The sequence below is a fragment of the Armigeres subalbatus genome, chromosome 3, assembly GCF_024139115.2.
Source record: "Armigeres subalbatus isolate Guangzhou_Male chromosome 3, GZ_Asu_2, whole genome shotgun sequence".
NCBI lineage: Eukaryota > Metazoa > Arthropoda > Insecta > Diptera > Culicidae > Armigeres > Armigeres subalbatus.
In genome coordinates, this window is record NC_085141.1 from 72792557 (window position 1) to 72806697 (window position 14141).

General features: G+C 36.5%; 3 protein-coding genes and 1 long non-coding RNA gene across 6 annotated transcripts in view; 2 read left to right on the top strand and 2 right to left on the bottom strand.

Moving 5' to 3' along the window:
* The window catches only part of LOC134226407 (protein neuralized-like), a 99726-nt gene extending 98035 nt beyond the window's left edge, over positions 1-1691 (bottom strand). The window contains exon 1 of the mRNA XM_062707169.1: positions 1223-1691. Within this exon, the coding sequence (XP_062563153.1) occupies positions 1223-1247 (25 nt within the window). The 5' untranslated portion in view covers positions 1248-1691. The remainder of the gene's footprint in view (positions 1-1222) is intronic.
* Positions 1692-2670: 979 nt separating this feature from the next.
* LOC134219430 (small ribosomal subunit protein uS10m-like) lies at positions 2671-4437 on the top strand. Its single transcript, XM_062698166.1, has 3 exons — positions 2671-2780; positions 2838-3097; positions 4103-4437. The coding sequence occupies exons 1-3, from the start codon at positions 2772-2774 to the stop codon at positions 4350-4352; spliced, it is 519 nt and encodes a 172-aa protein (XP_062554150.1). The 5' UTR covers positions 2671-2771; the 3' UTR covers positions 4353-4437.
* A 3403-nt stretch (positions 4438-7840) lies between these two features.
* On the top strand, positions 7841-9148 carry LOC134221139 (uncharacterized). The gene is made up of 3 exons (XR_009982229.1): positions 7841-8125; positions 8790-8902; positions 8979-9148. It is a non-coding gene; the product is annotated as an uncharacterized LOC134221139 (long non-coding RNA).
* A 953-nt stretch (positions 9149-10101) lies between these two features.
* On the bottom strand, positions 10102-13713 carry LOC134219894 (uncharacterized). Of its 3 annotated transcripts, none has more exons than XM_062698791.1 (5): positions 13443-13713; positions 13303-13379; positions 12457-12942; positions 11782-12393; positions 10102-10658 (listed from the first exon to the last, which is right to left on the bottom strand). In XM_062698791.1, the coding sequence occupies exons 1-5, from the start codon at positions 13486-13488 to the stop codon at positions 10632-10634; spliced, it is 1248 nt and encodes a 415-aa protein (XP_062554775.1). In that variant the 5' UTR covers positions 13489-13713; the 3' UTR covers positions 10102-10631. The 3 variants fall into 3 exon arrangements, with proteins under 3 accessions (XP_062554775.1, XP_062554774.1, XP_062554776.1); XM_062698790.1 differs by lacking the exon at positions 10102-10658 and adding an exon at positions 11033-11346; XM_062698792.1 differs by lacking the exon at positions 10102-10658 and adding an exon at positions 11208-11550.
* Positions 13714-14141: the final 428 nt, after the last annotated feature.

Consider the following 14141-nt stretch of genomic DNA (forward strand, 5'->3'; position numbering starts at 1 on the left):
TGATTTCTGGTGGAAGTGCAGATGACTCGCCGGCTTCTATCAAAGCGAGTATCACGTCAACAGTTTCCTACCTATATTCCTTAATTGACCTGCATTTGGACACGGCCGGCGCTGGTATTGCTTATTTTCGGGTCACCAGTTCTTACACATTGAAGATTATGTTTGTCCCAAACTTCATCTGTTGGTTCTCTGTATAATTACAGCTGACCTGGCAATTACGGAGTGGCAACCTTGGGCGGTCAATGGTCAATCATGCTCAGAGCATCATTATCCGTCGCGAGCATTTCATTCACCCGCGCAGCGCTGTCATTTTAATTTCGTCACCCGTTTCCGTATTGGTCACTATTTTCTTTTTCTTTTTGTCACTTTTTTGCCTTTCTCGTACAACAAAGTTGTACCGAAAGGCTATCATTTCACTACGAAACGAACTTTTTATATAAGCCTCGGTGACCCATAGTGTTATATACCAATTGATTCAGCTTGACGAGCTGAGCAAATGTCTGACTGTCCGTGTGTATGTGTGTGCACAAAAGCGTAGAAAAACATTAGACAACTTTTCATATAGTAATCCTTATCCGATTTGCTCGCAACAAGTTTCATTCGACAGGGGGCAAAGCCTAGTTGATCACTATTGAATTTGATAACGATCGACCGTTGCGCTCAAAAGTTATAAAGAAAATGGTACATCTAACCATATTAGCACCATATAAGGTTGGTGTCTTGGCTAAATGAGAGAAAGGCACTACATATCATTATTCGGTGAATTAAGTTGGGTTTTTTTGCGATGAGATGACTATAATATATTATGTTCAGTGAGATGGAAAATGAAACAGTTCCCCTATATTGCACATAATATGAACATGACGATCAAAATATTGTATCTTGTGAGGTGCATATAACTATAGTATCTAGATTTTTCAATATATGATAAACGTTATATGCAAATCTAACAGTGCAAAATTATATGACAACTATAGAGCATCGATCGTAAAAGTTTGCTCAATGCAGCAGGGTAATGACCTCAAACAACATTCCAACTGGATTTTTGATAAACGAAAGATCCTGATCCATTTTTGCAATTAGGTTTTGTGTGACATTCTTATTTAATTTTAATCGGATGCTGGATGCTGTAACAAAATATTATGTAAGGCTATCTCATCTTGTCGCTGTTTGCTCTTACAAAAACCTATAGAATACCTAGATAGCGGAAAAAACTACTTACCAGAATTGCTGATGGTTTGCCCCATGTTGTAATCATTAGAGTATTATCCAATCAACGATTATTTCGATTGAAATTAGTCCAGCAGCTCACAGATAAAATACCTTCACTCTCACTGATGCCACGGATCATATTAATATGGTGATCGTGGAGGAAACACCTTCTTCATCTTGTGTAAAATTGCACAAACAGCATTTACAGAACTTCGGGATATTTTTTGTTATTGTTGTTCTTTTCCACAGCCGCTTTCTTGTTCTTTAACATGAACTTTGCACTTTTCAATCTATGGTCATTTTCCGCAAAGGTTCTTGGAAGAAAAACCTACATCATACGCACGGTATACGAATTGTCTTCATTCCAACAGAATATGTGGTTCTTTTTAAACTTTTTTTCGGACCGGTAAACTTGAAAAACACTTGAAACAAAATCTTTCACACCGCAGACCCGTCACTTGAATTCCAATTGGTTTGCATTTTCTTCTACAGAGTATTAGGGTGGATCTGAGTAATACAAAATTATGGATCTAAAATTGGAGTGCTACTTATATAGTTTGGACCCGATGCGTAATGAACCCCCCTGATGTTTTGGTTGTGTTTTCGTAGTATACAGTCTCTTTTCTTCTGCGTTTTGTTTATGAAACTGTCAGTGTGGAACGCACCTATCTCTTTCCTCCCCGTGATTATCCTTATGGCTGTCAGGGCAGAATTTCTAATGTTGACTATACGAAACAAACTGTGGTGGAGGAATACAAGTGTCAGTCCCGTGTAATGAAACCCCTGAACAAAACCTCATTAATTAAACGCTGGAATTGACGATTTCCTACAAACTTCTGTTGGATGATAATTTCGATTGATATATAAATGAAATTTAAAGGCTCTAATAGCGTTCAAAATCTCACGCATGATTTCGTGACGGACCCCAATGTTAGATTCTGATTTGACACCCAGTACCTTTGGGTAAGTCTTTGTCGTTGTCGTCAAAAGTGAAATAAACATATTTACACAGTAATTTTTGGTGGCAGATTTTATGCAACTGGAATTTGAATGGAACAGCCTAAGTTTATTTTGCCTGACGGCATCCTGATGATGGGCACGCCTGGCGCTGGCACCGCGGCATGCAAGTCGGTTCATGAGCAATGCAAAAAAGCGCGTATATTTATATGTGTACACTCTGTTACTTTCATCCCGATATGAGAAATAGAAGTTACGACTTCATTCTTTAAGAAAAAAACATCATATATCTACAGGTATTAATGTGCAATTGGTGACTTTGTGGTGTGAACTGAATAGTATGCTATTTTTGTATAATTGTAGTTATTTAATTATAGGCCTTAATAGAACTGTATTCCGTTTTTCAGTACAGTGACATGCGATGATTTTATACTGGAGAAACATCGCATGCGAACTGTCATCATAATTTTATTTTGCTCCACATATTCATTTTCCTTCTTTCACTCAAAAGACGTGCGAAGAGCGTGAAGAGTCGTGTTTTTCTGCTGGTCGTGTTAAATAATCAATTTCTATCCAATTATTAAAATATTTTTACTTTTAAGATGTTCAAAGTAAGTTGCATGGTCAATAATCTAAATTGTTTAATAACCCAATCAATTGCCTTGTAGCTTTTGCATCTGCACCAGAGGCTGAGTTCGGCACCTTTATGGCCGGCTGTAGCCCGCTTATGCTCGACTCAAGTGACCGCATCGGTGCCGGTTCAAACACCGAGCTCTGCTTTGGCCACACCAGGCGATTCCGAGGTGCCGGATAAACTTTACAGTCGGCTGGAACTTCAAATGAAAGGTATAGATCCAGAGGTTATGAAAAGCTACGCCTATTTTGCCAAAACCGCCGCGGAACACTTGGACATCGAAGTCGGAAAGCAGTAAGTATCATTTGGTATATAAGGTTACGGATAATACCTGGTTTTATAGTTGTAATTGTTTATTTATTTTCAACGACCATCAGTTAGTATGTACAATGATGCAGAATAGGCACACCTATTTTATGTACATAGTTGCAGAACCAAATATAATTTAACTACTCAATTAATCTTCTTTGTTTTACCCGTAGTTATGTTAAACTATAAACTATTATACTACAGATCTAATGCCATAAGCATTTAGTATTTTGTGTTTGATTAGATGCTTGGTGGCCCTCCTTAGCCGTGCGGTAAGACGCACGGCTACAAAGCAAAACCATGCTGAGCCTCATGATATACGAATGGCTCAGAAACCTCGCAGTTAATAACTGTGGAAGTGCTTAATGAACACTAAGCTGTGAGGCGGCTCTGTCCCATTGTGGGGATGTAATGCCAATAATAAGAAGAAGAAGATGCTTGGTGGTTACTTGGGAATAGTTTATAGTTTAACAGAGTTATGGGTAAAACAAAGAAGGTTAATTGAGTAGTCAAATTATACCTATTTGGTTCTGCAACTACATAACACGTGCCTATTCTGCATCTTGTACGGGATGAGATTTTCGTATGAAGTGAGCATTGTCGATACCTCTCATTTAAATACACTGTCGTCTAATGTGAGACGTGTCGAAATCGGCAATTCTCGAGTCATTCAAGACGCAGAATAGGCACGATGTTGACGGGTTCAAAATTCTCCCGAATTAGGTTCCATTTTTGCTCTAAAGTCTATAGTCGGGACACTGAAGACGGAAATTACAATAAGCGGTAGAATTAAATAAGACTGCTCTAACTCGTCTTATGACAAGGAAAAGGAATATATATATATATATATATATATATATATATATATATATATATATATATATATATATATATATATATATATATATATATATATATATATATATATATATATATATATTGTTAGGAGCTGCTAGATTATTGATTGTTATTATTATTCTGTGTTCTTAGCTGGGCGCTGCGAAAATCCGTCAAAGATCGATTGACCCTGTTGAAATCTGTGCACGTTTATAAGAAACATCGGGTGCAGTACGAAATCCGAAACTACTATCGATTTATGCACTTCCACAAGCTAACCGGATCAACGTTGGAGACCTTTCTAGAGTATATTGAGCGAAATCTACCGGAAGGAGTGGCCCTCAAGGTAACAAAGGTAGAGCTACAGACACTACCCGAGCATTTGAACACAGAGGGAGCGTAAAAGTTGAAGGTTTGAAACTGTCATCAGAAATTAGTATCAATTTAAAAATATATATATAAGGTCTCGTGCGCACCTTTGTAACCTTTCTTCTGGTTTTATTTTCAACTAATTCCTTGGTCAGATGACGTTCAGTACCTCGGTGCTATCCTGGATCGGAAGCTGAACTTTTCGAAACATATATCCACGAATATAAAGAAATGCGACAATCTAACCAAATCGTACAATTGTACATGGATTTAATTTTTAAAACGAGCGCCAAAATATCAAAAATCGTTTACAGCAAAAAAAAAATGGTCAATCGATTCTTTTATTTACTCAAGGTCAACTTTTCCATAGCAGTTTTAAAATTTCGAACGAAAAATAAAAAAAGATGTTATTTAGTTTTAGCAATTTTATGTTTTAAGGAAATAGGTTGATGGAAAATAGACGATTATCGAAAAATTTTAGATTATCGGTTTTTCGGTTTTTGTTTTCGATTTCATAAATAGTTAGAGGCTTCAAAAAATATGGGTTCTTTGGGAAAGTTCACCTTAAATAAGCCAAAGAATCGATTGAGAGAAAAAAAAATTGACGGGAAAGGTCAATTGAGTCTGCTAAACGTAAGCTTGCACGGACAGATAAATCAACCCAAACTTTGAGTTCAATATACGCACTGATGAGAATATCGCAGAAAAAATTTACCCAAATTTGGGTAGTTTTCCCTTTCTTTCCCATTAGGTTCTGCAGCGTCTGTACGTAACCTCAATCTGGTGACAGATTAGTAGTACTTCTTGTTGGAGTCAGGGCCAGCCAACCAATCACGAACTCGACCCTTGTCGGAGTCAGTGGAAAGTACTACTGAACTGTCAAAAAAGTTCATTCGACGAGGACCGAATTCATTCGTGACGTCATGCTACAGAACCTAATGATTGCTATCAAAACTAGAGCAAGATGCAAACACCTCACCGAGGTTGCTCAGCCCAATAAGCCAAATTTGAGTATATTCAATATTCTCTATTTTGGGTTGATTAAGGTCCGCTTTGGATAAATTAAACTCAGCTTTGGGTAAATTGTTTACATGGGATTAAAGGCAAACTATACCTAGTGCCAGAAAAGTCATTTTACTCAAATTTGGGTTATTGGCCCAAACCACGGTTTTGTGTGCAAACAACCCACTTTTGGGTAGTTTTGGTTTTCAGTGTGGGCAGAAAATTGGATTTTTTTTGTTGGCGCCTGGTGCGATTTGACAGAACCCCGGTCATCTCGTATTACACAACAAAGTTGTCCAGAAAGGCTACCATTTCACTCCAAAATCGAACTTTTTATAGAAGGCTCGGAGACTCATGGTGAACCCAATCGAATCATCTCGTCAAACTTAACAAATATCTGTCAAATATCAAACATTTTGACAAACAATACCATGTTCGTCATGTTTTGCATTTGTACATGTAAGGTAACGTAAATATTTTATATGTGGAAGAACCCGAAACAGATGACATTCTGATTCAATTAACGCTTAATACTACTTGGTAAAATGCATTTTTTCATAGGTGGGTCGCGAGACATATAGAATTTTGCTAGGTGGGTCGCATACCCAAAGGTTTGGGAAGCTCTGCTAGTTGATGACTATTGAATTTAAAGTACAATCGACCATTGCGTTCAGAAGTTTTTTGGAAAAAAATGGTGTATCGAACCATATAAGGTAAGTTTGTTGTGGTTGGTTGATTCGCTATGAAGCATTTGCAAAAGCCGTAATTTAGGCAATTATGTCAGGGGGGGAGTAAGCCTGTCATCCACGAACAAATCAAGCCTACCCAAGATGTATTATCCGGGCCTCGCCGCTTGGGAAAGGCGGGCCACCCTGGGCCACCCCGCTTGGCAAGTGTAACATTTTTCGAACTGGAATCTTGTAGGATATTGGTTAACCTACACTACTGCTGACTAACGAAAAAGTTGTGGGATTGTTTATTTTCATTTGCTTCATACAGCTTCATACTACATGCAGAGGAGGCGCGATGCACCGCATATTACCCCCCTGAATTATGTTCGATTTTTTTTTTGACGTAGGACTTACGTCTTTCTTTACTATACTGGGTGTCATTAATGATATCAATCATCAATAGTGCTGTCCAATGAGAGCTTGAAGTAGCTCGAACTTTCTCCCTGTCCTGCTCTTGCCCATTTGCTGACAAAAAAGAACGAGCAGGACGGGAACAACTTCGAGCTACTTCGAGCTGCTCATTGGACAGCACTAATATCATTAATGATTATCAACGATAAGCTATTGAAATTTTCAATTCTTGTCAAAGCCAATAAAAAAATAATATATAACCAATAACACCGAATGCACGGGATTCCTATAGGAATCCCGTGCATTCGGTGTTATTGGTTATATATTATTTTATTTATTTATTTATAACACGGACATCAGAATGCAGTATCCCGCATAAACATGAACGGTATGTGAGCTATATTCCATAATATCCAAAATCATTTGAAAATGTGTCTTAACCATCCCTATATTGTTAATCTTAACCATATGTCCACACTACTACGAATGGTTTTGACATTAAGAGAAATAATTATTGGCCCAATAACCATATGGGTAAGGGGTTCCCGGATAAAAATTTACAGTAACTTGTATGACATAACCCATTGAAATACAATAGGCGGATTCGAGAAGGATCCAGTGTTAGAGTGCGCTGCGAGAGTTTGAGAGAAAAGTCGTCAAAAGCCTTTATTTACATTCAAAATCAAAATTTCTCCATAAAATTTACTTCACTTTTTGGTATATTGTCACATGTTTTCCACTGGCAATGGCTTCTTACATTCTTTAAGCAGTTATTAAAGACAAATCCCACCCAAATAAGCCGCGAATTAAAAATCCGGGAATTCATAACCAAGATAGTGCGGTGGAGGCACTGCAAGAGATGTGCTATTTAATCGGAAAAATCATATGCAAGCACCCACCGGATGAAAGCTCATCCCAAAGAAAACAAAATTTTCTTCCAATTTGCGACTATTTCAGCTTTCATAAATGGTTGTATTAACCAGAAAACGCGAAAATCGTTCTCCCTCCGTATGCTGCCAATGCACTTTTTTGGCCAACGACACTTTTTTCGTGGTTCTTGTGACGACCACCAGATGTCGAAATGATCGATGAGCTTTACTCAAATTCGCCTATAGATTGTATGGCAAACAATACAAACTATTGTATGCTTATTGTAAAATGTTCACGGTTGTAAAAGATCTTTATTGTACGCACATTAAAATAACAATATATTTAAATGTTTCCGATATATTCTATTATATTTTTATTATTCGCTTATGTTTAGTATTGCTCATCCAAAAACTAAACAATTTTTAAAAGTATTCGGTTTGGATGATCTGGAAATCCGTCTAATGTTGTTGAATTAATATAATTTTGGAATATTTCATGGATTTATTATATTGATGAAATAACAATTGAAAACAATAAAATTACAATAGCTTTGTTTGTTAAATAAATAAAAATGTTATACCGATTCTCAAGTATATATTTTCATATTGCAGGTCTTGTTGCAGGTCTAGAAATGTTTTGCAATAAAAATTTGATTTCAAAAAAATGAAAGGGAACAAAAACTTTTGCTTATAATTTTACTCGGAGAATGGCTGGATTCATTTGAGCGTGTACAGTTTTGTTTATAATTAGTGAAGAGATGAAAATAATGGAACAGTATGGTGCAGAAAGTGTTTTTTTCGTTGCAGTTTCTGCTGCTGGGAAAGCGGTAGATCACTATGGCTTCTGTACCGTGGTGAGTATCTAAAGTGTTGAAGCGCGTTAGAGCATCATTACTGGGCGCGAGTATTTTGATCACTCTCACTGTACTGTCATTTTAGATTAGTCACTCTTTTTCGCATCGGTCCCTATTTTCGGTATTTTCGGTTATCATTTCGGTGGCTGCATTCCGTATCGGTGACGTTCGACGTTTGATAGTTCATCAAATAGTAGCGCTGTTATTTGGTCAATTTGGTCACCTGTCAGCTGCGCTACTGTTTTAGCAGCGCGTTTAGTAGCGACCGGTAAAGTGTCAACCCAAGCAACCAGAAGTTCGGATAAGAAGGGCTATTTTGGCTTAATCAGCTCTCATTTTAAGTATTTTTTTGTATGTAACGGAACTTTAAGTGAACTTTAAAGTTCCGTTAAGGATGCTTGGAACTTGATGTGAACCATAGTGAACCAATTAGTTCGGTTAAGAGTAAATTTAAGTAAAATCTGAACTTCTGGTTGCTTGGGAAGTAATGATACTGCGCTGACAAACGGTTTATACTCACCACCGGTAATCGTAATCTTATACTACAAAAGTTCAATGTACATAATGAACGCAGTGGTTCATCCCGAATAAAAAATAAATGAAAATTTTATCATCATAATATCTGATGACATGCCTGGTAACATGTATCCTTGTTCCTTTACAGAAATGAAGCTTATGATAAATAAAATACTGCTGCTTGCTGGTCACTGATTGAAGATCGTTCAGTGGCTACCATTGGCCAATCTCACCAATGGGATATAATAAGAACTGATGCAGGTAATTTTTTCTTTTCTTCTCGACGTATTTTTTTCTAATAAAACTGACATTCTTTTATAATTTACATTTTTCACAGGTTTATATCTATGTGTATTGTCTATTCGGAACAAAGTTAGTACGCCTTTTAAACCGATGTTGGATTTTTCTCCAGATACAGGCAACCCACTTAACTTTGGAAGTAGTGCGCTGGATTCGTCTAAAGATATGCTAAACAACCGGAGGAAAATAAAATAATTTGTAAAACAATTAATTGTATTGTATTTTTATTGTACACTACTAAAAATCCACACATATTTATTGGCAAAAATCCATAGATTTAACTTATGATGTATATCAGCGCACACATAATCATTCTCCACGCGAACTACTAATAATATATATCCAAATAAACTCTATGTGTGGTCTCGAATTAGCAATTATTTAATTTATGTGTGGATCTATATCGATTATATTAGGGTGGAGCTATTGCAAAAATTTATAACGGCGACACATATATCTTATATACATATTTTTGGCAGTGTAATATTGGAGTATAATGTATTCTAAATCCTGTTGTATTTCTATTGTAAAACAATAGAAACAGTAATTGAAAACATTTAAAACACAATGTTTTCTATTGTTTTGTCGCTCGAAATCATCCCATTGAAGAACCGTAAAATCAATTGTTTTGCTCCGAATTTTGTATGGAAAATTTTCGATTTTTTTATTGTAAAGATACATAACAACCCCCCTTTTTAATTGTAAAAGTCCCATTTACCATTCATTTTATCGTGGAAAACCATTATTTCTCATGTGATTTTATTGTCAAAATTCCATTATATTCAATGGTAAAAATTATGTTTTAAATGGTGTTGTAACAATAAAATTTATGATATTTTAATGATATTTTTTATCCGGGTTGTTAAGTTAGGTTACCATAAAAAATAGCCATTTTCGCGAACAAATTTTTCCTTGGACTCTATATGATAAAGTCAGTTTAAAATCATTATTTTTTGACTGCTACTTCAACTCTGATAGTTGTGGAATAATTAAACAATAAATATGAATCAACATTCGTGACTTCATATGAAATAGTTGATTAATGGCAAGTTATGGTAAAATAACAATATTATGTATTATTTTCATATATTTGAAAACTATATCTGATGCTATTATGTTATGTTTGTACATTTTATATAATTTTGCCATAGAAACAAGGTTTTTCTTAAAGATTGGCAAATATAACATGTTTGCATAGCATATCCTTTAGATAAAGGGACAAGGCTATATTATCACTTTATTTAAGGGAAAATCATGTTATATATACCATCTAAGTACCTGAAATATACAAATTTTGGAATTAATACTTATGTCGATCATTGGATAAATAACTCTATGTTTTAGTTTCATATTTATTTTTATTTCAATATCCTCATTACAAAAAAATGAACGATTTTCTTTGCTCTTCAGAGAAGATAGATTAAATTTTCGTACGAAGTTCATTTACATATAAACTCATGTAAAAAAGAAAACTCACCGGCTCAAAAACAAGACGCCAGTTATTAAAATTCAAGAAGTAGAAGTAAATAATTGTACCTTATACCCGAATATTTGCCGCTTCTTGTTGGCCATGGTCACTTCTAGCTCTGCGCACTTCGGCAGCTTTTTTTAAATTACCAATTTTCTGGGCAATGTACCTTTTAACCACAGTCATCTCTGAACGTTGTGGCAATATTTTCCGAACCAACTCTCAACGCCGTGCGCTCAGCAACTTCATCTGAAAATAACGTCAATATTATTGAAATTATCAAAATATTTTAATTTTTATGTCTTTGCGAAAAGCCGCTACGAAATTATACTTATTCTACTATTACATCAGTTTGTAATCGCATATTTGTCCCATTGGATAGAAAACCCAGCAAAGATGGGACAAATATGCGATTACAGTCATCTTTATCGATTAATCTATATTGACTCTACTCTTAGAAGAAATACAAATAAAATTTATATATGCGTTTAAAATTTCAGCCTGCGGTGTATGGTGTAATACGGTAATACTTAAGTTTCATCAACGCTTGGAAAAGTATCTGACTTCAAGTGATAAAAAGTAGTGATCGATATAAAAAAAAACGCAAAGTTGTTTAAAATATCGCTTAAAGATTTGCATAGATGCATATTCGTATAAGCACGATAAGCAATAATTGAAACTACTTACTGCAGATGAACTCAACGAGTTTAGGATCAATGCGCTCTTGTGCGGGATACATTGGGGTACCGTCCATATTTTTGAGTTTGGAGAATCGGTGGCTTGCTTGACCCGTAGCACTCATTTTTATGAGCTTTTCGGAACCAACCAGTCTTGTTACCAGCAGAGCCACAAAGAAGCTGTCGGTGTCTGCACGGTTGTTAATCTCATCCAGTTCATTAACCGTGATCGGGATTCCGTTTTCTTCGGTAAATTGTGCCTTTAAGGGCCGATGCCCACGTAGCGGTTTTTCAACGCCACGTGCACGCAGCGTTAAAATAACGCTGGTGTGCATCGGCGTGGTGACGCTGCGTTACCGCTTTTTCCCGGTGCACACCTGCGTCTTTTTGACGCCACGTGCACTCTGCGTTGAAATGACGCTACGTGGGCATCGAGCCTAAGGGGAAAAAGCCCATTGTATTTTCTGTCAAAACAATTTAGACCCTAAATATATAATGTATTTGGACCAACATTTGAAAGCTGGGCGTAACTGCCAAAATGTAGTCATTTCAGGTTTTGTCTGCAAATTTGGCTAATACTGGAATATTTACATTTTGGCTATTACTTCCTTTTCAAATGTTGGTCTAGATATAACGTCATACTCGGATTTCCTGCTATAGAAAACAAATAATAGTTTAAAATCTTATTCACATACCTGGGGAATCTTCTGCTTGTCCTTGATGAACATAAGCTCCTTTCCAATTCGCAAAGCGTAGTCATCCGATGTGAGCTTATCTTGCTCAAGTTTTGCTATTTTTTGCTTACATTTTTTATGTTTATCTGATAGCTCTTTATAATTTCCTTCCAGTTTTTTGTATTTCACTTTCCAAGAATTGTCATCCTCAACACTCGCTGCAAACGGATAATCGATGTTTGGTGACTTATTCAGTACATTCGTCGCAGCACCGGCAGAAGATATCTTTCTCACGGACAAAGGAGATCGATCGGCTGGACTCCCCAGCGGAGTGTTGATTTGACCAGAATGTTCAGCATGGTCGTCCGCGATGTTTTGCGAATCGTCATCTTCAAGGTGCTCTTCTTCAATGTTGAAGATTACGGCGTTTGGTTCGCCGAACTCATCAATGACTGGATTGGGTTTCGATGCCGAAGCGTCAGCTGTTTCTCGTTCAATGACACTGCTGTTCTCCTTGTCCATCTGGTGCACTATTTCCAAGGATCGTGTATGACCAGCTTCGATGGGGAAAGGAGGGGTATGTCTTTCCGCAGATTTTGAAACTTCCTCTTGATGCTGCAGGGCAGCTTGCAACTAAAACAAGAAATTATTCGAAAATAATATACAGAATAAAATGTCTGGATTTTCTCTACTCACCATTGCACGTAACTCATCAACGCCAAGCGGCTGGGCCACCAATTTTAACGGATCTTGATTCGGTGTTATTGGCACTTCTTGTATGATCTCCTTCTTACTCTTCAGGCGTTTGCATGGAACAGATTCGTCCTCAATAGGAATGGAAATATGTTGCGAAAGATCATCGAGAAATGTGCAGGTTCCTCCCTCTTTTTTAGGAATCGATTCACCGGTCGCATACGTGTTTTCAATCCATTCGTCATGATTGCGCAGTGACGACTGAAGAAAATCTTTTCCTTTCTGAGATCCTCTTAGTCCAGATGTACCTGCTCCATGTGCTGCTTGTTTTTCTTTTTCTGCACTCTTCCTATCGTCGAATGGTGGATGTTCGGATGCAAGGGGATCTTGAGACTCTAGCGCTGCAGGATTTGACCCCTCACCCACCGTGACGTATGCATATCCACTTGGGTCGAATCTGTCTCCTTCTCGCTCTAATGCTGTTCGTAGCTGTAAATTTTTGATAATACGATAATTGTTAATTAAAAAATGAGTTACTTTGATAGGGTATGGAAATATATTACGGAACAGTGGGACTTTATCATGGTAAAAATTGCGATATTTTAGAATGTCAGATAGTGACATTGTATCAAGCATAGAACGGTGGATATTTATTTCCCGTTATAGGTTCTAAACAAACATCCCTTTGACATAATTTTACCATATCAGAACGTTTCTCGTGGCACAAGGAAATTATAGCAAGAATCTGTAGTGACTTTCTTTGTTTTTCGAGCCTATAACCGGGGTTATAACGCAGGCGGAATAATTGCAGTAGTTCTAGGAATATTTAATTGAATAAAATTAACTCACCAAATAACGCAAATCGGAAGAATTCAGTTCGTATGCCGTCATTTTGTTTATATCATGTTTTTGGCTTCCACGGGATCCTAAATACAACAAAGTAACAAGTTTTTCATAAAAACATAAACACAAATAAATATAGATCTTACTATTCTCCCGCTTTGTAGGAAGCTCCTTTGTCCTTTTCGGTGGCATTTTAAGGATTTTGCGCAAAGTTTTCCAACGTTGGATGAGGCGTCGAAGCGACCGTTTTTCACAAACGAAACATATTTAGCTGCAGATGCACTTCAGTTTGCATCAATTCACGCATACTATTTTATTGCACCTTTTGTCATACTTTTGAGTTGAGGTTTTAAATATGCTAGGTAATGTCTACATTAATTGATAGCAGATGTATTTGTATATCACTTGTATCATTGGACATTGTTATGATTATATGACGAAGGGTCTGTCTCATTTGGAGAATTAAACTGAAATTAAACTTAAAAGTGACATTTCAATAATTATCAAATAACCCTGCTCGCAGAGCAAGATTACTTTTGACAGATATCGAATCATTTTGCATCGATGTCTTATTGGAATTGCTGGGTAGCACCAGCCATTCTTATGACTGGGTTATTTGCTAATTTTCGAACTGTCACTTTTAAGTTTAATTCTCCAAATGAGACAGAGCCGAAGAGTTATCAACGTCAGGGGTTTAATATGTCTAGAGTAACAAATAGAAAGTGCGCATCATAAATTACGAATTGAAAAAAATAAATTCAATTTTTTTTTTTTTGCACATTGCATGTTTTCAGAAACAAAGGATCATGATAACAAAATGTTCTCACTATGATTCGTAACAGGTA

Coding starts and splice junctions, on each gene's coding strand:
- LOC134219894 (XM_062698790.1), bottom strand. CDS start 13,488: ATGCCACCGAAAAGGACAAAGGAGCTTCCTACAAAGCGGGAGAATA. Junction 13,380..13,442: donor TCCTACAAAGCGGGAGAATA/GTAAGATCTATA, acceptor TGTTGTATTTAG/GATCCCGTGGAAGCCAAAAA. Junction 12,394..12,456: donor TTGATGAGTTACGTGCAATG/GTGAGTAGAGAA, acceptor TTCTTGTTTTAG/TTGCAAGCTGCCCTGCAGCA.
- LOC134219430 (XM_062698166.1), top strand. Junction 3,098..4,102: donor GACATCGAAGTCGGAAAGCA/GTAAGTATCATT, acceptor CTGTGTTCTTAG/CTGGGCGCTGCGAAAATCCG.